Source organism: Cavia porcellus, unplaced genomic scaffold, assembly GCF_034190915.1.
Source record: "Cavia porcellus strain 051 isolate PalLab524CR breed Dunkin Hartley unplaced genomic scaffold, mCavPor4.1 scaffold_7, whole genome shotgun sequence".
NCBI classification, from domain to species: Eukaryota; Metazoa; Chordata; class Mammalia; order Rodentia; family Caviidae; genus Cavia; species Cavia porcellus.
Window position 1 is genome coordinate 13,163,628 of NW_026947490.1, and position 18,873 is coordinate 13,182,500.

At 46.6% G+C, this 18,873-nt stretch overlaps 2 protein-coding genes across 3 annotated transcripts in view; both read right to left on the bottom strand.

Annotated features, from left to right (window-relative positions):
• LOC100716153 (insulin-induced gene 2 protein-like) overlaps positions 1-18,873 on the bottom strand; it is a 182,273-nt gene that overhangs the window by 94,829 nt on the left and 68,571 nt on the right. The window lies entirely within an intron of this gene.
• On the bottom strand, positions 714-8,586 carry Trim28 (tripartite motif containing 28). 2 transcript variants are annotated; one of them, XM_063252542.1, is made up of 17 exons: positions 7,835-8,586; positions 7,561-7,673; positions 7,259-7,391; positions 5,289-5,424; positions 5,089-5,205; positions 4,896-5,010; positions 4,650-4,796; positions 4,443-4,557; positions 2,937-3,043; positions 2,809-2,845; positions 2,582-2,627; positions 2,252-2,504; positions 1,840-2,159; positions 1,637-1,760; positions 1,464-1,550; positions 1,239-1,376; positions 714-1,129 (listed from the first exon to the last, which is right to left on the bottom strand). In XM_063252542.1, exons 1-17 carry the CDS (start codon positions 8,259-8,261, stop codon positions 953-955), a joined length of 2,592 nt encoding a protein of 863 aa, XP_063108612.1. In that variant the 5' UTR covers positions 8,262-8,586; the 3' UTR covers positions 714-952. The 2 variants fall into 2 exon arrangements, with proteins under 2 accessions (XP_063108612.1, XP_003467239.1); XM_003467191.5 differs by having other exon boundaries at positions 7,937-8,585.

An 18,873-nucleotide genomic window follows, 5' to 3' on the forward strand; every position in this document is an offset into this window, starting at 1 on the left:
GAAAAGCCCTTCTAAGTACCCAAGTTTCCAAAGTGGTGGACCCCTCGCAACACATGAGTAGCATTGTCAAGTTTGGCCCTGCATATACCATTTCAACAGTGAGCAAAGTCTCAGTGATGTAATGGCTTAATGAAAATTTCAAACCAGATATGGTTCCAGATGCCTGTTTATCCCAACACTTGGAGAGGCTAGAGGAAGGGGGCTCATGAATTGAAGCTCCACTTCTTTGCAAGACTTCTCAAAAATAAAGGGCTGGGGAGTTAGCTCAGGGCTAGTGTCCTCTGTTCTATTCACATTACCATGAAAAAAAGTAAAAAGCTGTCTAGATCAACAGGAGTCAATAACCCCACTTGGATATACCACTACAGCTCAGCTAGACAGCAGACTGGAAGCATAGGCATAAACAGTTACCAAAAAGCCTAAGCAAGAAAGGACAAGGAGAAATGCCTAGAACTGCACACCTGTCTGATAAGAGCTCCAAGAGGAAAACCCAAATGCTGAAGAATGTGGCTGCCGTAAGATGTGACGAACTGAAAGTACCTTTCAGGCCTGCAGCCCAGGCCTACCCACCAAGGTCCTCTCGACAGCTTCTGGTTTGCATATCCCTTAAGAGGTTACCTGCACCCCCACACACCCCGAATGCAAGAAAGACCCAAGAGTTTCTCCCCCCATCCTGTTGGCACCCATACAGGTTCAACGAGGCACAAAAAAGATTCTTGGTGATTACCAATGCTTTATGGTGCGGAGCAAACGTTCAGAGACCAGGACCACAGCCCCTAAGCAGCCACGGCCTGTCTGAACTGGTGAAGTTTTTATTAAACCCACAGAAGTAAACCATTTTGTGAGGGACTGGGGGATGGGACCATCAGGAAGTGGGAGTCAGGCCACAAGGGGGTAGGATGGGAGTGACAGGACACCGAACAGGGCTGAGCTGCCCATAGGGGGCCCAGCTTCAGGGACCATCACCAAGACCACCAGCCAACTCCTGGGAACTTAGACCAGCACTGGGCAAGCTCAAAGGCGGGGGTTCCACCAGCACAGCAGAGAACTTGGTGTCACCGAAGGCCTCATTCATGCGCGTCTCGAAGAAACGCTGCAGGCCGATGATGGACTGCACATCTGCCTTGTCCTAGGCCAAGCAAGGGTATAATGGATGGGTGGGTCCTAACTTCTATTTCCCCCAAACACATACTTGCCCTGTCCTATATAGGTCATGGCCTCCCACATTTCATGCTCACCTCCGTTAGCTTGTTAAACTGCTTAAACATGCGACCCACATCCTGGGCAAACTCCTGGGGGGAGCTATAAGGGGGTGACAGCTTTTCCTGCAAGCGAGCACGGATCAGGGTCAGGTCCAGGGTGCCACCAGGCTGCTCCTGCAGGCAAAAATGACAGATGCTTTGAAGGTGAGACCCAACGTCCCACACTTTCTTTTCCTGTTCGCTGTTCCAAGATGCACTCACCATGGAAAAAGCAGAGTCCGTAGCCAACTGGTGCAGGGGACGGCAGGGCTCATGGCAAAAGAGAGCCAGGAGGACGCGTTCACATTTCTAAATGGGACAGGACAGGTCAGGGCTGCAGAATGCATGAGTGTAAAACCACTGGAACACCCATATTTGAATAGCTGGTCCCTTACCCGCTGGTTGGCTGTTGAGAGCTTGGCTACCACACCAGCACTATCTGCACCATCCATGCTTAGGCTGCCATCCTCCTCTTTCAGGTCAGGGAGTACATGACAGAGTGAGCAGCTCCACTCCTCCCTAGGTGAAAAATGAGGAATCACAGGACCCTGTCCAGCCCCCCACTCCATACTGACACCACACCCAGCCTCACACGCACCCTGGTACATCCTGCAGAGCAGGCAAGTGGCAGTCCAGGTGGAAGCAAAACTCGCACTGGTTGCACATGACCAGGTCACCTGGCTTCTGACAGACACGGCAAATGGTGGCACTGTCATCTAGGTTTCCTGGACCACCAGCTGGGGCCGAGGTAGCCTCAGGAGCTACCACCTCCAGGCCTGAGCTAGTACTTCCACTAGGTGAAGCTAGGCGGGGGCCATCAGAGCCAGGGCCCTCAGCTAGAGCCATCAGCACAGGCTTGGTCTCAGGAACTTCAGTAGCAGGAGGAGGGGCTCCAATGGCAGCCTCTGTCTCTTCCTCCTAAATAAAAGATGATAAAGGATATTGAAGAGGATCTACATGTAAGTGACAAGACGGCACCCTTCCATCATGGTCTTCTGGAACAGGCTAACCTTGACAATGGCCATGCCAGGGAGGGGTGGAGCGCCAGGTACTCCAGGGGGTGCAGTTCCAGGCTGACCGGCAGCTGCAGCAGCACCACCACGCTCAATAACAATAAGGTTATAGTCCTCAGTAGTGCTGCCCGGAAAGACCTTGAAGACGGGCGGCTGGCTGTCAGCTGTAAGGTCCAGGTCCAGACGTTCTAGGCTCACACGTGGCACCTTGCGCATGAGGCCACTCACCTCACCCTCGCCAGAGCGCGACCTATAGGTACACTTGGTATGAACATAGCCAACCTACACCTGACCTACCCACCACCCAAGGGACCACCATACACATACCGCTTCATGCCAGACACATGGGGCTCTGCACTGGAGTAGGGGTTATCTGCTCAAAAGACAAAGAAGGGAACGGCAGGCTGAAGGTAGACGCATGCAGGCACTCACTGGGGTACTGCCCTACCTTAGGCCAGTAATGGCAAACCTTTTAGACTTTTCACAAAACAAGTTGTTTGCTGCAGCACTCATGCCACAGATTTGCCCCCGTTACCCTAGGTAGACCTGCTTACCTGACCCAAAGCCATAGGCTTCCTGTACCTCCATGGGCTACAACAGAACACAGTAGTGGACCTCAGGAAAACAAAAACTCAATGGACTCAATGTTCTACCCATCCCTGGTCTACCCATCTCTGCTCACCTGGCTACTGCTAGAACCCTGCTTGCTCAGGGGTCCTGGGGCTCTTGGGGGAGCCATAGGTGCAGGGCCTGTGGAGTTGGTACCAGGACGCTCAGCCACAATCTTGCCTGAAGAAGACAGAAACCTAAGTAGGTGCAGCAATTGGACTGCTAAGAAGGCAGAGCAGGACTGAGGATGTTACTCAGTGGTAGAGTGCCTGCCTAGCATGCCCAAGGTCTCGAGTTCAATCCAAAGTACCAAAAAAAAAAGTGAAGGCCAAAGACTGGAACCCAGCTAGGCATGAAGTAAACCTGTAATCTCCCAGCACTAGGAAGCTGAGGCAAAAGGATCACAATTGTCTTTTTTTTTTTTAATGGTACCAGGGATCAAACTCATGACCTTGCACTTGCCAGGCAGGCTCTTATGCCACTGAGGTAAATCCCCAGCCCAGGATCACAATTTTCAATCCAACCCAGCCTGAGCAATTTACTGAGACCCCAATTCAGTAATTAAAATAATCCCCTACGTGGTAGTACACACATGTAATTTCAGCACGGTGGGGGCTGAGGCAGGAGCTCAAGGCCAGCCTAGGCTACACAGTGAGTTCAAAACCAGCCTGAGCCAGGTGTGGTGGTACAACACCTATAATCCCAGCACTTGGGAGATTGAGGCAGGAGGATCAACTCAAATTTTGAGCCTAGCCTGGCCTACAATGAGTCAAAAACCAAAAAAATAGGTAAAAAGTTTAAAAAAGCGGAATTAAAGGGAGGTCGTGGCAATGATAGGACAAAAAAAAAAAAAAAAGAACCACGTTGTATCAAGTAAAGATATATAAATTAGAATGTACCAATCAATATATAAAAGTAAGCATAGGACTGGAGATTTAGCTCAGCGGCATAGGCATAAGTGCCTGCCTTGCAAGTACGAAGTCATAAGTACGATCCCCAGTACCAAAAAAAAAAAAAAAAAAAAAAAAGCAAGCATAAATCAGGCTTGGTGGCTAACTCCTGTAATTCCAGCTCTTGGGAGGCTGAGGCAAGAGGATTATTACAAGTTCAAGACCAGCCTGGGCTACAAAGTGAGCCCAAATCCAGCCTGAACTGCATAGTGACATCTTATCTCAAAAAGACAAAACAAAGTAAACATAAACTGAGCATAGTGGAACATGCCTGTAATCCCAGAACTAGGGAGGCTGAGGCATGAAGATTGTTGCAAATTTGAGACCAACCTGGGCTACAAAGTGAGTTCAAGGACAGTGGGAACTGTGCAATGCAGCCCTGGGCTCAAAAAGACCAAAAAAAAAAAGGCAAACAAAAATGGGTTGGGGCTGCAGGTCAACACAAAGACCCAGGCTTCAGCTATGAGCTCTGCCAACCCCTGAATCAGCTGCCCACAAACCCTACCTTCACCATGCTGACTACACCCTGGAATAGCAAAGGAAGAAAGTGTGGGCTACTGACTCTCAACCTCAAGATATATCTTTGCCTGCAGGGTCCAGTTTTGCACAAAACAAAGACCAGCACCTACCAAAAGCCTCAGCACTCTTGGTCCAGGCGTTGAGGTCCCACTGGAACTTCATCTCACCATGAGGCTCTACAGGGTCTACAATCATCTTGAGGGCCCTGTGCAGCTGGAAGTAGATCTGGGGAAAGAAGTCAAGTGGGGCATGAGCACTTTGGGACCAAACAGATCCAGTATATTGGGGCCACTCTGGCTACAGCCAGCACTACACACCAGTTTCTTAGAAAGCAGCAGCGCTGTGTTGTTGTCACTCTTAAGAGCCCAAGAAGCAAACCGCAGAATGTGTTCCTGATGCTTCTGGATCTTGGTCAAGGCCCAGTGCTGACGCTCCAGGCGCTCCTGCTGCCCTTCAGTCACTTTCTACAGGTTACGGAAAAAAGTCATTAGGAAAAAAAATAAGACAGCAGGGTTCTTCACCAAGAAGGGAGCCAGCATCTCTCCCACATCCATGTGGCTTACTTGGGCATCATTGACCAGCACACGGCCCCGCTTGTTCAGCTCCTTCATGATCTGCAAGATGGCCATCTTGACATCCACCTGCACACGCTTCTGCACATCAGACACCTGGCGGATCCTAGGGAACAAGACAAGTTAAGTTAGGAAGGAACCATCTTATCCTGAGGCTCCCCGCAGGCCTGACACCCATACTTACGAGCTCCAGACTTCCTTGGTGCTCTTTTGCAGTGTAGCATGTCTGTCCCCAAGGCATTTCACCATTGAGACTAGGACCTTGCGCTGGTTTCTCACTGCATCCTCCAGGAACTGGTACCTAAAAACAAGCAGATGGGCCTGCACGTAAGGCCTGGAAATAGGTAGCATCCAACTACCTACTCACTGAGCCTCGGAACTTACTTATGATCCTTGTGAGCATTGAGCTGGCAGTCTCGACAGGTGAGGGTATCGCAGCTCTCACAGAATAGCACTAGAGGTTCATGTTTGTGCACAGTGCAATAAACAGTGCGCTCACCATCACGGGACTTGGCAGGGCCTGGGGAGCAGGAAACATGAGGCTGAACACTTTCCTTGAGCAGTTCAAACTCAGAAAGTAGACATAGCTCAGGGTTTACATTCTTCTGTCTTAGCACCCTGACCTGTGTAAAGACTTAGGAGGCCTGTGGTAGTGGCAGCTCCTTAGAGAATCTTCTTCCCTAGCCTGCCAAGATAAGTATTTACTTGTTTTAGCTTCTGCAGATGTAACATACAAAATAAAGATGACAATCTCATCAGTAGAGAACTCCCCTTTGCTGTTCCCTATACCAGAAGCCTATCTGTCCAGGTGGACAAATTCAGAATTTTTGCCAAAAAAATAACCTCCAACAGGCTCTTTTCCTCTTTTCAGATAATCTTTCCCTTTCTCTGACAGTAAGAATGATAAAGTTTCTTATTAACTCAAGGACTCACACAAGACTTTGCAAAGTCTTAACCTAAGAAAGATAAGATTTTAGACAGGGACCCTCAGAAGAGTGTAAAGGTTCCCTTTTGTGTGTGTGTGTGTGTGTGTCTTTTTTGAGATGAGGTCTTGCCATGCAGTTCAGGCGGGCCTTGAGCTCGCTTTGTAGCCCAGGCTGGTGTCAAACTCTCAACGATCCTCCCACCCTAAGTGCTGGGATTACAGGCGTGAGCCACCACACTCACACAAAATTCCCTTTCTAGGGAAAGATTCTGATATCATTCCACCCAAGGACCAAACACACCAGTAACTCCCATAATCTGTGCTCATCACATGAACCTTGTTAGTCCTCTTCTCCAATGCTAATCAAGCCCAACTGTATCAGTTACACCCAAACTGCATAGAGTACAGATCAACTAGACCTTGGCTTCCCAAATGCCACCCCCTCCAGCACCAAGGAACAAACAACCCTGGTTTGGCATCTCTGGAAGGTACGAACACTGCAGGCTCTTGCCATTTCTTGCTCTTTTAAGCCTCACAGCCACCATTCTCTACTATCATCTTTTCATCAGTACTGCCCTAAGATGGAAGAGATGCACCACAGAATCAAGAATTAGGTTATGGCTAGTTGTACTGGCGCACACCTGTGACCCCTGCACTTGGAAGACTATAGGTGGAGAATTCCAGCAAGTTCAAGGCCAGCCTGGGCTACAAAGTGAGTTCAAGGCCAGCCACAACAGTGAGACTTTGTCTCAAAAAGAACTGTTCATCAAATTCTGACCAAGGTGGGGATTCAGCTCAGTGATATAGGGGCCTGCTTGGCAAGCTTGAGGTCATGAGTTCAATCCCCAGTACAAAAAAAAAAAAAGATTCTGACCAAAACAAGGGCCAGACTTAGCAGCCTCTCAAGCGCCTTTCCCTAACAAAAGCCAAACCAGGAAATCCCTAGAAATATCAAAAACCTTTGAGTAGAATGCTGCCAACAAGGTAGAGACACTTCCTAGTATCACCACTACTAGAACAAGAGGTGTGAATGCTTGAAACTTCACTTTCCCTTGAATAATCCAAATAATCCACGTGCCAGGGAAATCTCAAATCCAGTGTCTCTTCACATCTTACACTTCCTGTATGTGCTATCCAACCCCAGGATCCACTCTCTAGGGATTCTCAGGTAGCAAGTCCTTGAATCCTGTGTACCTGCAGCATACTGAGACTCGCTGGGCCTCCACTGCCCCATAGCCTTTCCTCTCTGACTAAACTCCTAGAGACCCTGCAAGGAGCCTGGATTCTTTGTTTCTAAGTTACCTATCCAGATCTTTCAGATGCTACCCATTAGGTAACAACCCTAAGACCTATTACCAAATGCACATCAGCATCAGATGTGCTAAGAAGACACACAAAAGAGAGCTGCAACAGGTACCCTTTTACTTACCAGTGGAACGCACAGTGTGGTCCTTAGTGTACTTCACACGCTGGTGAGCCTCCACACAGGTCTCACACAGTGGTTCAGAACACTCTACACAATAACTGGTGGCTGGGGCATTATCCTCGCAGCTAGTGCAACACTGTCAAGAAAAAAAGAAAAACAGTAGCGTCAGAGAAAGAAGACAACCCTAAGACCTCCATTTATCTTCCAAGAAATACAAGCTAAGGTGGGTCTTTGACCTCAGCTATAAAGCCCACCCAGATCCTCTAGGACAGAGGCTCATGTCCATCCTCTTGCAAAGAACGCACCTGGTTCGCGTCCTGTGCGTCCGAGGCAGCCTTATTGCCACTGTCGCGCATAAAGTAGTTCTCCACGATGTCTTTGGAGGAACACTGCTGCTTGCAAACCGGACAGTCCACCACTGCGGAGGCAGCCGGCATTAGAGGCCTGCACGCTCCCCCAGCACATACCCACAACCCCACCGCCCTGGGTTATTCCTTCCTATGGCCTCACAATGAGGTGACTACCAGTGGATCCCAGCCCCGGCCCGGCCCAACCCAGGTCGCACACAGCACCGCGCACCTAACGCATCCAGCGCTCCAGCCCACCGAGCTCGGGCTTGCACAGGCGCAGCAGTCCCGAGCGCCAGATCAGAGGCCGGGGGAGGGGCGCGCCCTAACTCACTGGTGTTATCACTCGCCGCCGGACCGTCCCCCGCGTTGTTGGCGGCGGCGGGCGCGGTGGGCCCGAGACAGGAACTGCAGGCCGAGTGCAGACAGGGCAGCAATCGCGGCTCGCGCTCCGGCAGCAGGCGCTCTCGGCACAGGCCACAGTGCTCCAGCAGCTCCAGAGCCTCATCGCCACTCCCTGAGGGCGACGACGCCGAGGCAGACGCCGATGCCGCAGCCGCGGCGGCGCCCGCGGACTTCTCGCCACCAGCAGAGCCCTCAGCAGGCCCCGGGCTGGCCGAAGCCGCTGCCGCGGAAGCCGCCGCCGCCGAGGCCGCCATTCACACGCCGCCGGGGGACGGGGAGGAGGGGCACAGGGCCCGCTGCGCAGGCGCACACACGCTCGCCGCCAACGGCTGGGCCGCTGCCGCTGCCGCTGGCGCTATCGCCGCCGCCGCGAGGCCAAGCACCGCCACGCGTTCGTTCAGCTGCTGCCCGCCGCGCGCCAGACGTTGCCGAGGGTCAGCCGACTCCTGCCCGATCTCCTCTGCACAGTCCCGCCCGTACTGCCGCCCAAATGACCCTCAAATCAAGCGTTAAGAGCAGAACCGCTCGACAGAGCTCCCGCTTGCAGAAAGAGCCACGATCTGGGGGCGGGACAGAAATAACTGGCGCCGCTGTGAGTGCGCACGCGCCTTGGGCGCTACACCGGGAGGCGGAGAAAGACTCATCCATCCCTCCCTCGGAGTTGGCCAAGAGTACGCATGCGTGTAGCACTCCCCTGCAGGCCAATCCTGCGGATCGAGGGGCGGGACGTCTGTAAAATCACCTCCCGTTAGGACTGGCCAGGCGTGTGATCTGTTGCCACAGCGAGACTTCTCTAGCTCCGACCATGAGCACACTAGATGTGGCAACTAGACGCCCATGCGCATGGTACAGTACAAACTTCCACCCTGGTCGCTTCCTGCTCCGCAGGCTTGCGCTGTCTCCGGCCTGGAGTCACTGTCAGCTCGGCAGAGGGGTGGACCCCTAGGCAGTTGGCGGGGCGGGGGCCCTGGGCGATGCGCCTCGGTGGAGAAGTGTGCTGTACCTCTGAAGGGGGGGGGGGTGTTTAACCCGCTTGTTAACTTGAGGAACACCAGACCTTGACAAATCACGCAGATCACCAAGAGCTACAGGCGGCCAGTCTCTAAAATTCCTTCCAGCCTCCAAAAGTCCTTTCTCCATATTTTAAGCCAGCCACTCTTCTACTTTGGTGCTTTTCCGAGAGAGAAGCAGGATGAGCTACACAGGATCATTAGAGAGAAGGATCAGTGAGGAGAAGGGACCTCTAAGAGTAAATTAAAGCAGGACCCCGCAGGCGGAAATCCTCCGAAAGACCCCGCGTAACGGAAGCTGGCCCTTGAGTACCCAGCCATGGGCAGCGCTAGGACCTCGAGTTCAGGATCAGACCCCGGCGCTGCCCCCTCTATCGAACCCCAGATGCCTGGATGTAATCAACATTCCCGGCGGCCGGGGAGCAGTCTGGGATTCTGTCCCCGCCCTGCCATTGTTCAATCGGAGTGGCCCCGGGCTGCCCCTCCCTCTGGCCCAGACTGCAACAGACACACACACACACCCCTTTTCCTGCCTCAAAAGAAGGCTCCAAGACTGGCCGTCCCACCCTCCCCCAGGCTGCAACCCCCACTTTCCAGCTTCAAAGGAAGGCGAGCCCTATTGGTGCCTGGCGGCCACTTTGAAAGAATTAACCTTTACAGACTTTCACCGAGTACTTTTTGAGTAATCCTTACCTACCCTGGCTCCTAGAACAAATCTAAGGTCCCGAGGACAACACATCAAAATAGTGAGACCGGGAGTGTAGCTCAAGTACCGGGCGCTGCGAAACAGTTTTAAAAGTGGTAAAGAACAGCTACCTACTAGCTCCTGCACCAAGAACAGTTTGGGCTGAAACAAATGCAAAGGCCCTGAGGCTGAATTGGAATCTAAAGAGTGAAGAAGACACATAAAAGATAAGTGGTAGTGACTGCAGCTAGGCTGGTCCCCTGGCACTCTGCGGTGGCCTCCCCTGCTACTAGCTTCCTTTTGTCCAGATGGGGTAAGTGCAGGCAACACAGGGAGCCCTGGGACAAGAGAGATCCGTGCAGGTGAAGTTGGGGAGCCTGTTGGGATTGGCACAGAAAGGACTAGTTTGGGACTGAATGTCATTCGAGCCCCCTGAGAAGCTCAAACTGGACAAATATGGTGGGCTAGGAGTACACCTTGGCTACCTCCCAAAGGGCCAAGCCTTGTGCCTCTGCTCCTTGCCAGCCTTTACGGAGGCTGTCTCTTCCTGGCCTTTGAGGCAAGGTTTGTGACAATTCCCCATCGCCCCAGTTGGACACCTATCTACACAGGAACACCTGTATTCCTTCCTCAAACTCTATGGCTCTTTTTCCCACCTTCAAGTTTCACCCCTCCCTAGCCATTTCCTTAAAACATCTTGTGGCTACCCAGCCTAATCTGTCTTCACATGGCCTTTTTTTAAAATGTCTTCTCCTTTTAGTAGGACATTTGTCAAGCTGGATATGGTGGTGGCATATGACAGTGATACCAGCACTCTGGGAGGCTGAGACAAATTTGAGCCCAGCTGGGCCAAGTTAGTACTTAATGAGACCTGTCTCAAAACAAAACAAAAAAAATTTTTTTTAATTAAAGGCTGGGTACTGTTTTGTTCAACCTTGGGTTTCATCCCCATGTCACACATACACAGGAGGAGGCACGAAAAGAGGATGTGTTTACACACACCTATAATCCCAGCTCTAGAGCCTGAGGCAGGAGGATTGTGAATCCGAGTGCAGCCTGAAGTACATAGTGCACTTGAGGCCAGCCTAGGCCAAGTAGTGAAATCTTTTTTTAAAAAACAGAAGAAAGCCAGGCATGATGTTCTACACTGAAGCAGGCACATTGTTGTGAGTTTGAGGCCAGCCTGGGCTGTGTAGTGAGTTTAAGACCAGCCTGAACTACATAGTAAGGCTCTGTCTCAAAGAAAAACAGGGAGGGAGACATAAAATGAATTAGGATGTGTTGTATCATTCACCAACACTCTATGAGGAATGTAATCATTATGTAATACAAACATGTACAATAAAAACTTTTTAGAAAAAAGAGATACATACATGGGAGAACACATGTAAAGACAGAAGCAGAGATTATCTCAGACAAGGGACTCTTGTCTAAAACATATAAAGAATTAAAAAAACTCAGACCCCCAAAATTCAAAGATCCAATCCAAAAATGGGCATCTGAGATGAATACGCACTTCTCAGATGAAGAAATACAAATGGCAAATAAATACATAAAAAAAATGTTCATCATCATTGGTCATTAGAGAAATGCAAATGAAAACCACACTCAGGTACCATCTCACTCCTGAAAGAATGGCCAGGATCAAGAAAACCAACAACAAATGCTGGAGAGGCTGTGGGGAAAAAGGAACTCTCCTACACTGTTGGTGGGAATGTAGACTGGTACAACCTTTGTGGAGGTCAGTCTGGAGATTTCTCAAAAAGCTGGGATTGGAAGTCCCATTTATTCCAGCTATTCCACTCCTAGGCATATTCCCAGAAGAACTGACAGCATCATACCACAGTGATATATGTGCACCTATGTTTATAGCAGCACAATTTGTAATCGCCAGATCTTGGAAACAACCCAAGTGTCCATCAACTGAGGAATGGATAAAAAAGTTGTGGTATTTCTATACAATCGAGTATTATTCAGCTATAAAGAAGGATCACATTGAGATATTTATCAATAAATGGGCGCAGCTTGAGACCATACTCATAAGTGAAATAAATCAATCTCGCATGTGTGAATACCGAAGTTTCCCTAATGTAATGATTCAAATATATAAAAATATGTGGTAATCATGACTCCCCATTATGTGGCCTTGAAGCCTTATAAAGTTTTCACTTATTAATTGGAAAGGCTTTATTCTGGGCTTCTTGATATGGAAATATTTGAAGCTATAGTATATGAAGTTTTATTCAAATATTTCAAGGAAAAAGACCACTATGGTAACTACTATTAAGTCAGGTTATTTGGTGGTGAAGCACTAGGTTGCTGAAACAGTCATGCTTTGACCTATATTGTTATATTGTTATGTCCTCTTTTATCTCAGTCTCTCCCTTATTCATTAAAAAAATTATTTAGTTATTTTTTATGGTTTTTTTAATTAAGGGTAAAAATTTTAAAATTAGCAGGATATATAATAGTAACTTTTTTTGATTTCATATTAACTTGTTTTGAAGTCCTGTAATACTCCCACTATCTTGTTTTGACTGATTAGACTCTGTTCCATTCTGTATGATAGTATCAAGTTTGAGGGTATAGGCAACTACTTTGAAGGCAATAAGATTCACTAAGATGCCCATTTTGGTTTGACTATTGTCTCCTTTGGAAGTCCTGTAATGTTTACAATGCTTAAGTTTTATTGTTCTGTACTGTTTTGTTCAACTTTTAATACCTAATGAGATAATTCTTTTTAAGGAAACGAGACATTATGGTAACCATTGTTGATAACCTTGTACTCTGTTTTACATCATGTGCTATGTCTATCCTTGGTTTTAACTGACAGCTTTGTTTTGCCATATTTGACTTTATTCTCTCCCAAAAAAAAAAAAAATAAGAAGAACTAAGGAGTAATAAAACACAAAATGTGTAAATTTTGTTGTAAAAAAGAGAAGGAAAAAAGTGCTCTAAAAGTTACAACAGCAAGTGTGTTTAGGGGTGTTAAATAGCTGACCATATTAATGTTTTTGGTTGGATCATTGAACACAACTGTTTGCAGTCTCACTGTTTGAATGTCCACTTTGTATGCTTTGATACTGTGACTTGAGCAACTATCTCTAAGATGATAATATGTAATCTATTAACTGGTGATTTTTTACTTTTTTTTTTTTTTTTTGTAGTTCTTTATTACTTGTACCCTTACACCGCTTTGTTTTGTTTTGTTTTTTTCTCTTTTTCCTTTTAAATAAAATTTTTAAAAAAAGATAGAAGCAGAGATTAGAATTCTGTGTATAAATTGGGAAATGTTAAGGGTTGCTAGAAGTCACAAGAAGCTAGTAGACAGTCAACAGGGCAAATTCTCCCTCAGAATTTCTAGAAGAGATAGGCCTGATGGCACACAACTGTGATTCTATCAGACTGAGGTAGGAACATTAAAAATTCAAGTCCCATAAATAATTTAGTGAATTATGGATACCTTGGATACTATGGATACTATGGATACTCAAAAAAATAAAAAGAGCTAGGGGTGTGGGTCGGTGGTAGAATGTTTGCCCAGCATGTGTGAAGCCCTGAGTTTATTCCTAATACTAAGGTGAAAAGTAGCATTACATAGTCAGTAGCATTACACAGATTCACAGTGTCACACAACTACCACTTCTGTATAGTGTCAAAACATTTTCATGGTCCCAAAGGGACCCCTGAGCCATCAATACTTACTCCCTATTCTTTCTCCCAGTCAGTCCCTGGCAACCACTAATCTGCCTTTGAGCCCTGTGGATTTTGATTTCTGTGCTTTTCCTTTTTATTTGTTTCATTTTGGGTACTAGAGATCACCCCAGGTGTCTCATATGCTAAACAAGCACTCTGGCCAAGACCACTGATAGAACTGTGGGGGACCAGTGACGGCTGAAAAGAAGTATGAAATATAAATGACCTTTATTTTGAGAATGCGGGGAGAGACACCCCCAGTCTCCTGAGGCGCAGCATCTCCACCCTGGGGGTTGGAGATCTCTCCGTGGAACACTTGGAGTGAGGCATGAGCCTCAGTTTGGGGTGGAACCTAAGGGGGCATTAAGGATGCACAGGTAGCCCATTGGTCTTTGTTTGGCACCATAGGTAAATTCATAGGGGAGGGGGAGATAGGAGCTCCTTGGCTTTACTGGCTACAGTGTCCAGCCTGGGCCAAAACCCTTTCAACCACTACACTCCCAACCTGGATCTGTGGACTTTTTTGATTGGTACTGATTTTGTGTTGTTTATGTGTGTGTGTGTTTGAGACAGGACCTCACTGTTATTCAGACTGGCCTTGAGCTCATTTTGTAGCCTAAACTGGTCTAGAATTTGCAGTGATCTTCCTGCCTCAGCTTCCCCGAGGGCCTGGATTACTGGCATGTGCCACTATTAACCTAAATCCACAATGTGCAACACACACACACACACTCTTCTTCTTTTTTTTTTTTTTTTTTTTTTTTTTGTCAAGAATTTTGCTAATGGACCAGGAATATAACTTGGCAGCACAAGTGTCTGCCTGGCAAGCATGAGGTCCTTGAGTTTGATCCCCAATACCAAAAAAAGCCTTGTTAAATTGCCCAGAATGAGATATGACTTTTTCTTTTTCTTTTTACTTTTTTTGTGCTGGGGATTGAACTCATGACCTCACACTTGCCAGGCAGGCACCTAAATCACTGAGCTAAACCCTCAGCTACTTTTTTTCTTTTTGAGACAGAGTCTCTCTATGTATTTTAGGCTTGCTTTGAGTTCTTTTTGTAGTCCAGGCTAGTTTTTAACCTGCAATGATTCTCTTGTCTTAGTCTCACAAATGCTGGGATTACAGGAATGAGTCACCATGCCCAACTGATCACTGATTTTCTTAGCCTTCCAGAGTCCTGGAATTATACACATGTGCCATCACATCTGGCTTAAAGCTCATGGACTTTATAACTTTTTTTTCTGATTCTGGGTATTAAACCAGTGCCCTTCTCCCTGAGCCACATTCACAGCATTTTTTGTTTTGTTTTGTTTTGTTGGTGGTTTTTTTTTTTTTTTTTTTTTTTTTTTTTGTTTGTTTTTACGTTTTGACTTTTTGAGACAGAGTTTCACTATGCAGTTCAGGCTGGCCTTGGGTTTACTTTGTAGCCCAGGCTGGTCTCAAATTTGCCACAATCCACCTGCTTCAGTCTCCCAAGTGCTGGGATTATAGGAATATGCCACCACACCCCGCAGCCCTTTTGTTTTTGCTTTTTGTTTGTTTGTTTTTTGACTTTTTGAGACAGGGTCTCACTATGCAGCTCGTGCTGGCCTTGAGCTCACTTCTAGCTCAGCCTGGTATTGAACTTCGATGATCCTCCTGCCTCAGCCTCCTGAGTGCTGGGATTACAAGAGTGCACCACCACAACAACAGTGCATCACCACACTTGGAAACCTTTTTGTTTTTGAGGAAAGGTCTCCCTAAATCACTATATCACTTAGGTTGGGATCAATTTGGTGTATATGTGTGAGACAGGGTCACTATGTAGTTCAGGTTGCATCAAATAGCAATCTTCTCACCTCAGCCTCCCAAGGGCTGGGATTACAGACAGGTGTGTGCCACCACACTTGGTAGGCTCAGATTTTTATCATCCTCTCAGCCTTCCAAAGGGAGGCTGCTATGCCCAGCATTTCTTAACCTTTTGATAGAGACCCATAATATGCAAATATATGTACAGTAAGTACCGTAGAAAACCAGTTCTGATGGTAAAAACTGAACATGCCTAGTGTCACAAACCCTTCATGCTGCTCGTAGCTATCATGCTGATTTCACAAGTGAATTTTGCTTGTTCATGGAAATACATGGGATTTTCACTTCTTAGTCTGGCTTCTACCCCTCAGCTCATATCCAAAGTGGTATATGGTACTCGTGCATCCTTTGCCCTTGTGTAGGGGCTCATTACATGCAAACTTTATGAGACTTGTTTTTACACTTTTTTAAAAAAACAAGATCTCCCTGTGTTACTCAGGCTGGCCTTGAACTCTTGGGCTTAAATGATTTTCCTGCCACCCAAGTCATTGAAACTATATGTGTACCCAGGCTGTGTTTTTTCTGACTGCATTTAGGTCTCCCCCCCTGCTATGCTGTTACTGCCACGGATTTTATCCTGAGAAGTTCCATGCATGACTTTAGGCTACATGTTCTTCAGCTGCTGTGAGAGTGGCAGAAAGTTTTAGCAGAAAGTGGCCTACCCAATGGCCAGATCAACAGCTCTAGGCTGGGTGGATGAAGGGGCATAGGGTGGGAAGCAGAGCAGGGACACAGGTGCAGTTAAGGTAGAGAAGGCAATAGCACTCCCAGTGTTCTTTGGAAGTGCCATGGTTTCTCCAGCTGTTCCCTGTGGTGTATGTAGCATTACCACAAACTTGGTGGCTTAAAATGAACACTTATTCTCTCACAGTTCTGGAGGTCTGGAGAAGACCCTGCCTCTACCAGCTTCTGCTAGCTCTACATTTCCTGGGTTTCTGGTTGTATCATGCCACCCTTCAAGACCAATGTCTTCAAATCTGTGTTCTGATTTAAACTTGCCTCTTGTGGCAGGGTGTGATGGCACACACTTGTAATCCCAGCACTCAAGAGATTTTTGCAAGAGGATCCCTGTGAGTTCGAGGCCAGCCTGGGTTACATGAGCAAGTTCAAGATCAGTTTGCATTACATAGCAAGATCCAAAAAGAAATTTTTTCTAATTGATTTATTTCAGTGTGTCACTACTCTGAACTAAATTGTACCCATCATATATGACAGTATCTGCAAATGGGACTTCTGGAAGATAATCCCAGTTAAGATCAGTTGAGAGTAGTGACTTTGTAGGAAGAGAGACCTCACAGTTCACACCCCTACTTTGACAAAGAATCCTTAAAGCAAGTAAAACCTTACATATTGCAACCTAGATTTTAGACTTTCTCCTCCAGAACTGTGAAGTATGTTTCTTTGTTTGTTTGTCCTCTCCAATACAAGAATCCATGTTGGAGCAAGGAGAGTTCACATCTGTAATTTCAGCATTCTTTTTCTTTCTTTCTGTTCTGTTTTGGTTTTGTTTTTTGGTTTTTTGTTTGTTTGTTTGTTTGTTTGCTTTTTGGTACCAGGGATTGAACTCATGACCTCGCATTTGCCAGGCAGGCACTTATGCCACTGAGCTAAATCCCCAGCCCCTGTTTTTTGCTTTTTTTGAGATGAGGTCTGACTATGTAGTCCAGGCTTGTCGTGAACTTTCAGGGATCCTTCTGCCTCAACCTTTTGAGTCCTGGGATTATAAATGTGTACTTCCATGTGTAGCCCTCAGCACTCTAGGAGGGTGAATCAGAATATCCGTAACATTCAGCACATCCTGGATAACTTAGCTTCTTATCATGACCCTGTCTCAAAGTTAAGATTAAAAAAAAAAAAAAAAGATGGGTTCTGGAGGTAGAGCACAGCTCAATCTCCAATGTCACCAAAAAAAAAAGAGCAAGAAAATATACGCATCTGTCATCACAGGATGCTGCATTTTTATACACCTCCTCTCAGAAATTAGCACCAGTCTTGCCTTTCCCACTATATTTCTGGGGAACATTTGGCTGGGTTCTTGTTTACAGCAGAACACTCTTTGATAATGTAAAAAGACAGTTTAGTCAGCTAATCAATAGGGAGTTGGCTAAGGAAAGGACCTGAAACCTGGTTGGGTGATCAGCTGTGTTGGTAAGAACCCATTGTGGGTAGCTCAACCAACAAAGGCAACAAGGGAGTGTACTGTCGCCCTGCATTCCAGCCTGACTTACAGCCCTGGCCCCTAAATTCTTGAGTTTCAAGAAACTTAAAATGCAGAATAATCAGGGTTTTCTGTTTTTTTTTTTAATTCCCATTTCCTTTGGTTTGATTTGATTTGGTTTGATTTGGTTTGGTTTGGTGTGATGTGGTTGAGACACACTCTCACCCTGAAGTGCTGGCTGGCTGTGAACTCTGCTATGTGTCCCAGACTCATAGCATTTCTACCACTTCAGGTTCCCCAGTGCAGAGATTACAGGCAGGTGCCATCGTGCTCAGCTCCAGGACATATACCTATTTCTCTTCTTCCTCGTCTTTTCTTTTTGGTACCAGGGATCGAACTCATGACCATGCTCTTACAAGGCAGGTGCTTATGCCACTGAGTTAAATCCCCAGCCTATTCTTTCTTTCTTTTTCCTATTTCTCTTCTTATTTCCAATAAGCACTTTCCTTCCTCCTTTTGCCTGAGATTTTATTCTTCTACTTAGTGATACAAAGGACTCAGTTTGTACAATGATAGTTGTTTCAATAATTAGATACTAAAATATGAAAAACATCATTTCCCAACTGCAATTAAATCCCTGAGCAGGACTGGATTATTTGAATATATTTATACTAAAAGGTTCATAGGGATGTGGTCGATGTAGATGTTAGGGGGCACCTAAGTGGAAGGACACTGTTAGGCTGTCACACCCCATATTAGGGGCACTAATACCTTTTCTGATATTCTGGGTACCCATGAGCACCCTAGGAAATCTGTAGCCAGCAATGTTTGCCTGAAGCCAAGAAACTTTTAGATCTGGTTTCCCACCCTCAGCAGGTACAGAGATGTTGGGAAAAAGAGAGGGGATGTCCCGTAGAGCCAGAGTCCATAAACCCAAGCAGTCCTCACCTAGCCACTATGAATCTCTATAGCCAAATGCTACATCAGTTGCTTCTCAGGCTGTATTGAAAATAAACACAGATTCACAAGGGGAGCCATAAAGTGGGAAGAAATATTCTAAAACTGGATCAGAGTTGGGCATGGTAACATACGTGTATAATCCCAGTACTCCCAAGGCTGAGGCAGGAGGATCACTGCAAATTCAAATTTGAGGTCAGTTTGGGTTACATAGTGAGTCAGCCTAAACTACATAGAGAGACCCTGTCTTGAAATAAATAAATACATAAATAAGTCAGTCAAATTGGATTTCAGTGATTGCATTTAAAACCCAGGGACTTTACACTGTGCTGCCTTTCCATCTCTATTTATTTCTTTATTTATTTGGTATACAGAACGATACCCCCAACCGTTTAAATATTTTTTTCAGTTTTGAGACCGAATCTTGCTACAATTCTAAACTGTAGCAAATTTGCAATCATCCTGTTTAAATCATCCAGAGTGATACAGTTAACTTGCATGTAGTATCATA

Excerpts from the sequence above, each read along its gene's own strand:
- Trim28 (XM_063252542.1), bottom strand. The coding sequence starts at position 8,261 with ATGGCGGCCTCGGCGGCGGCGGCTTCCGCGGCAGCGGCTTCGGCCAGC. Across the intron at positions 5,206-5,288 it reads AATGCTCACAAGGATCATAA|GTACCAGTTCCTGGAGGATG; the intron begins GTAAGTTCCGAG and ends GCTTGTTTTTAG. Across the intron at positions 2,160-2,251 it reads CTGGCATGGCCATTGTCAAG|GAGGAAGAGACAGAGGCTGC; the intron begins GTTAGCCTGTTC and ends TCTTTTATTTAG.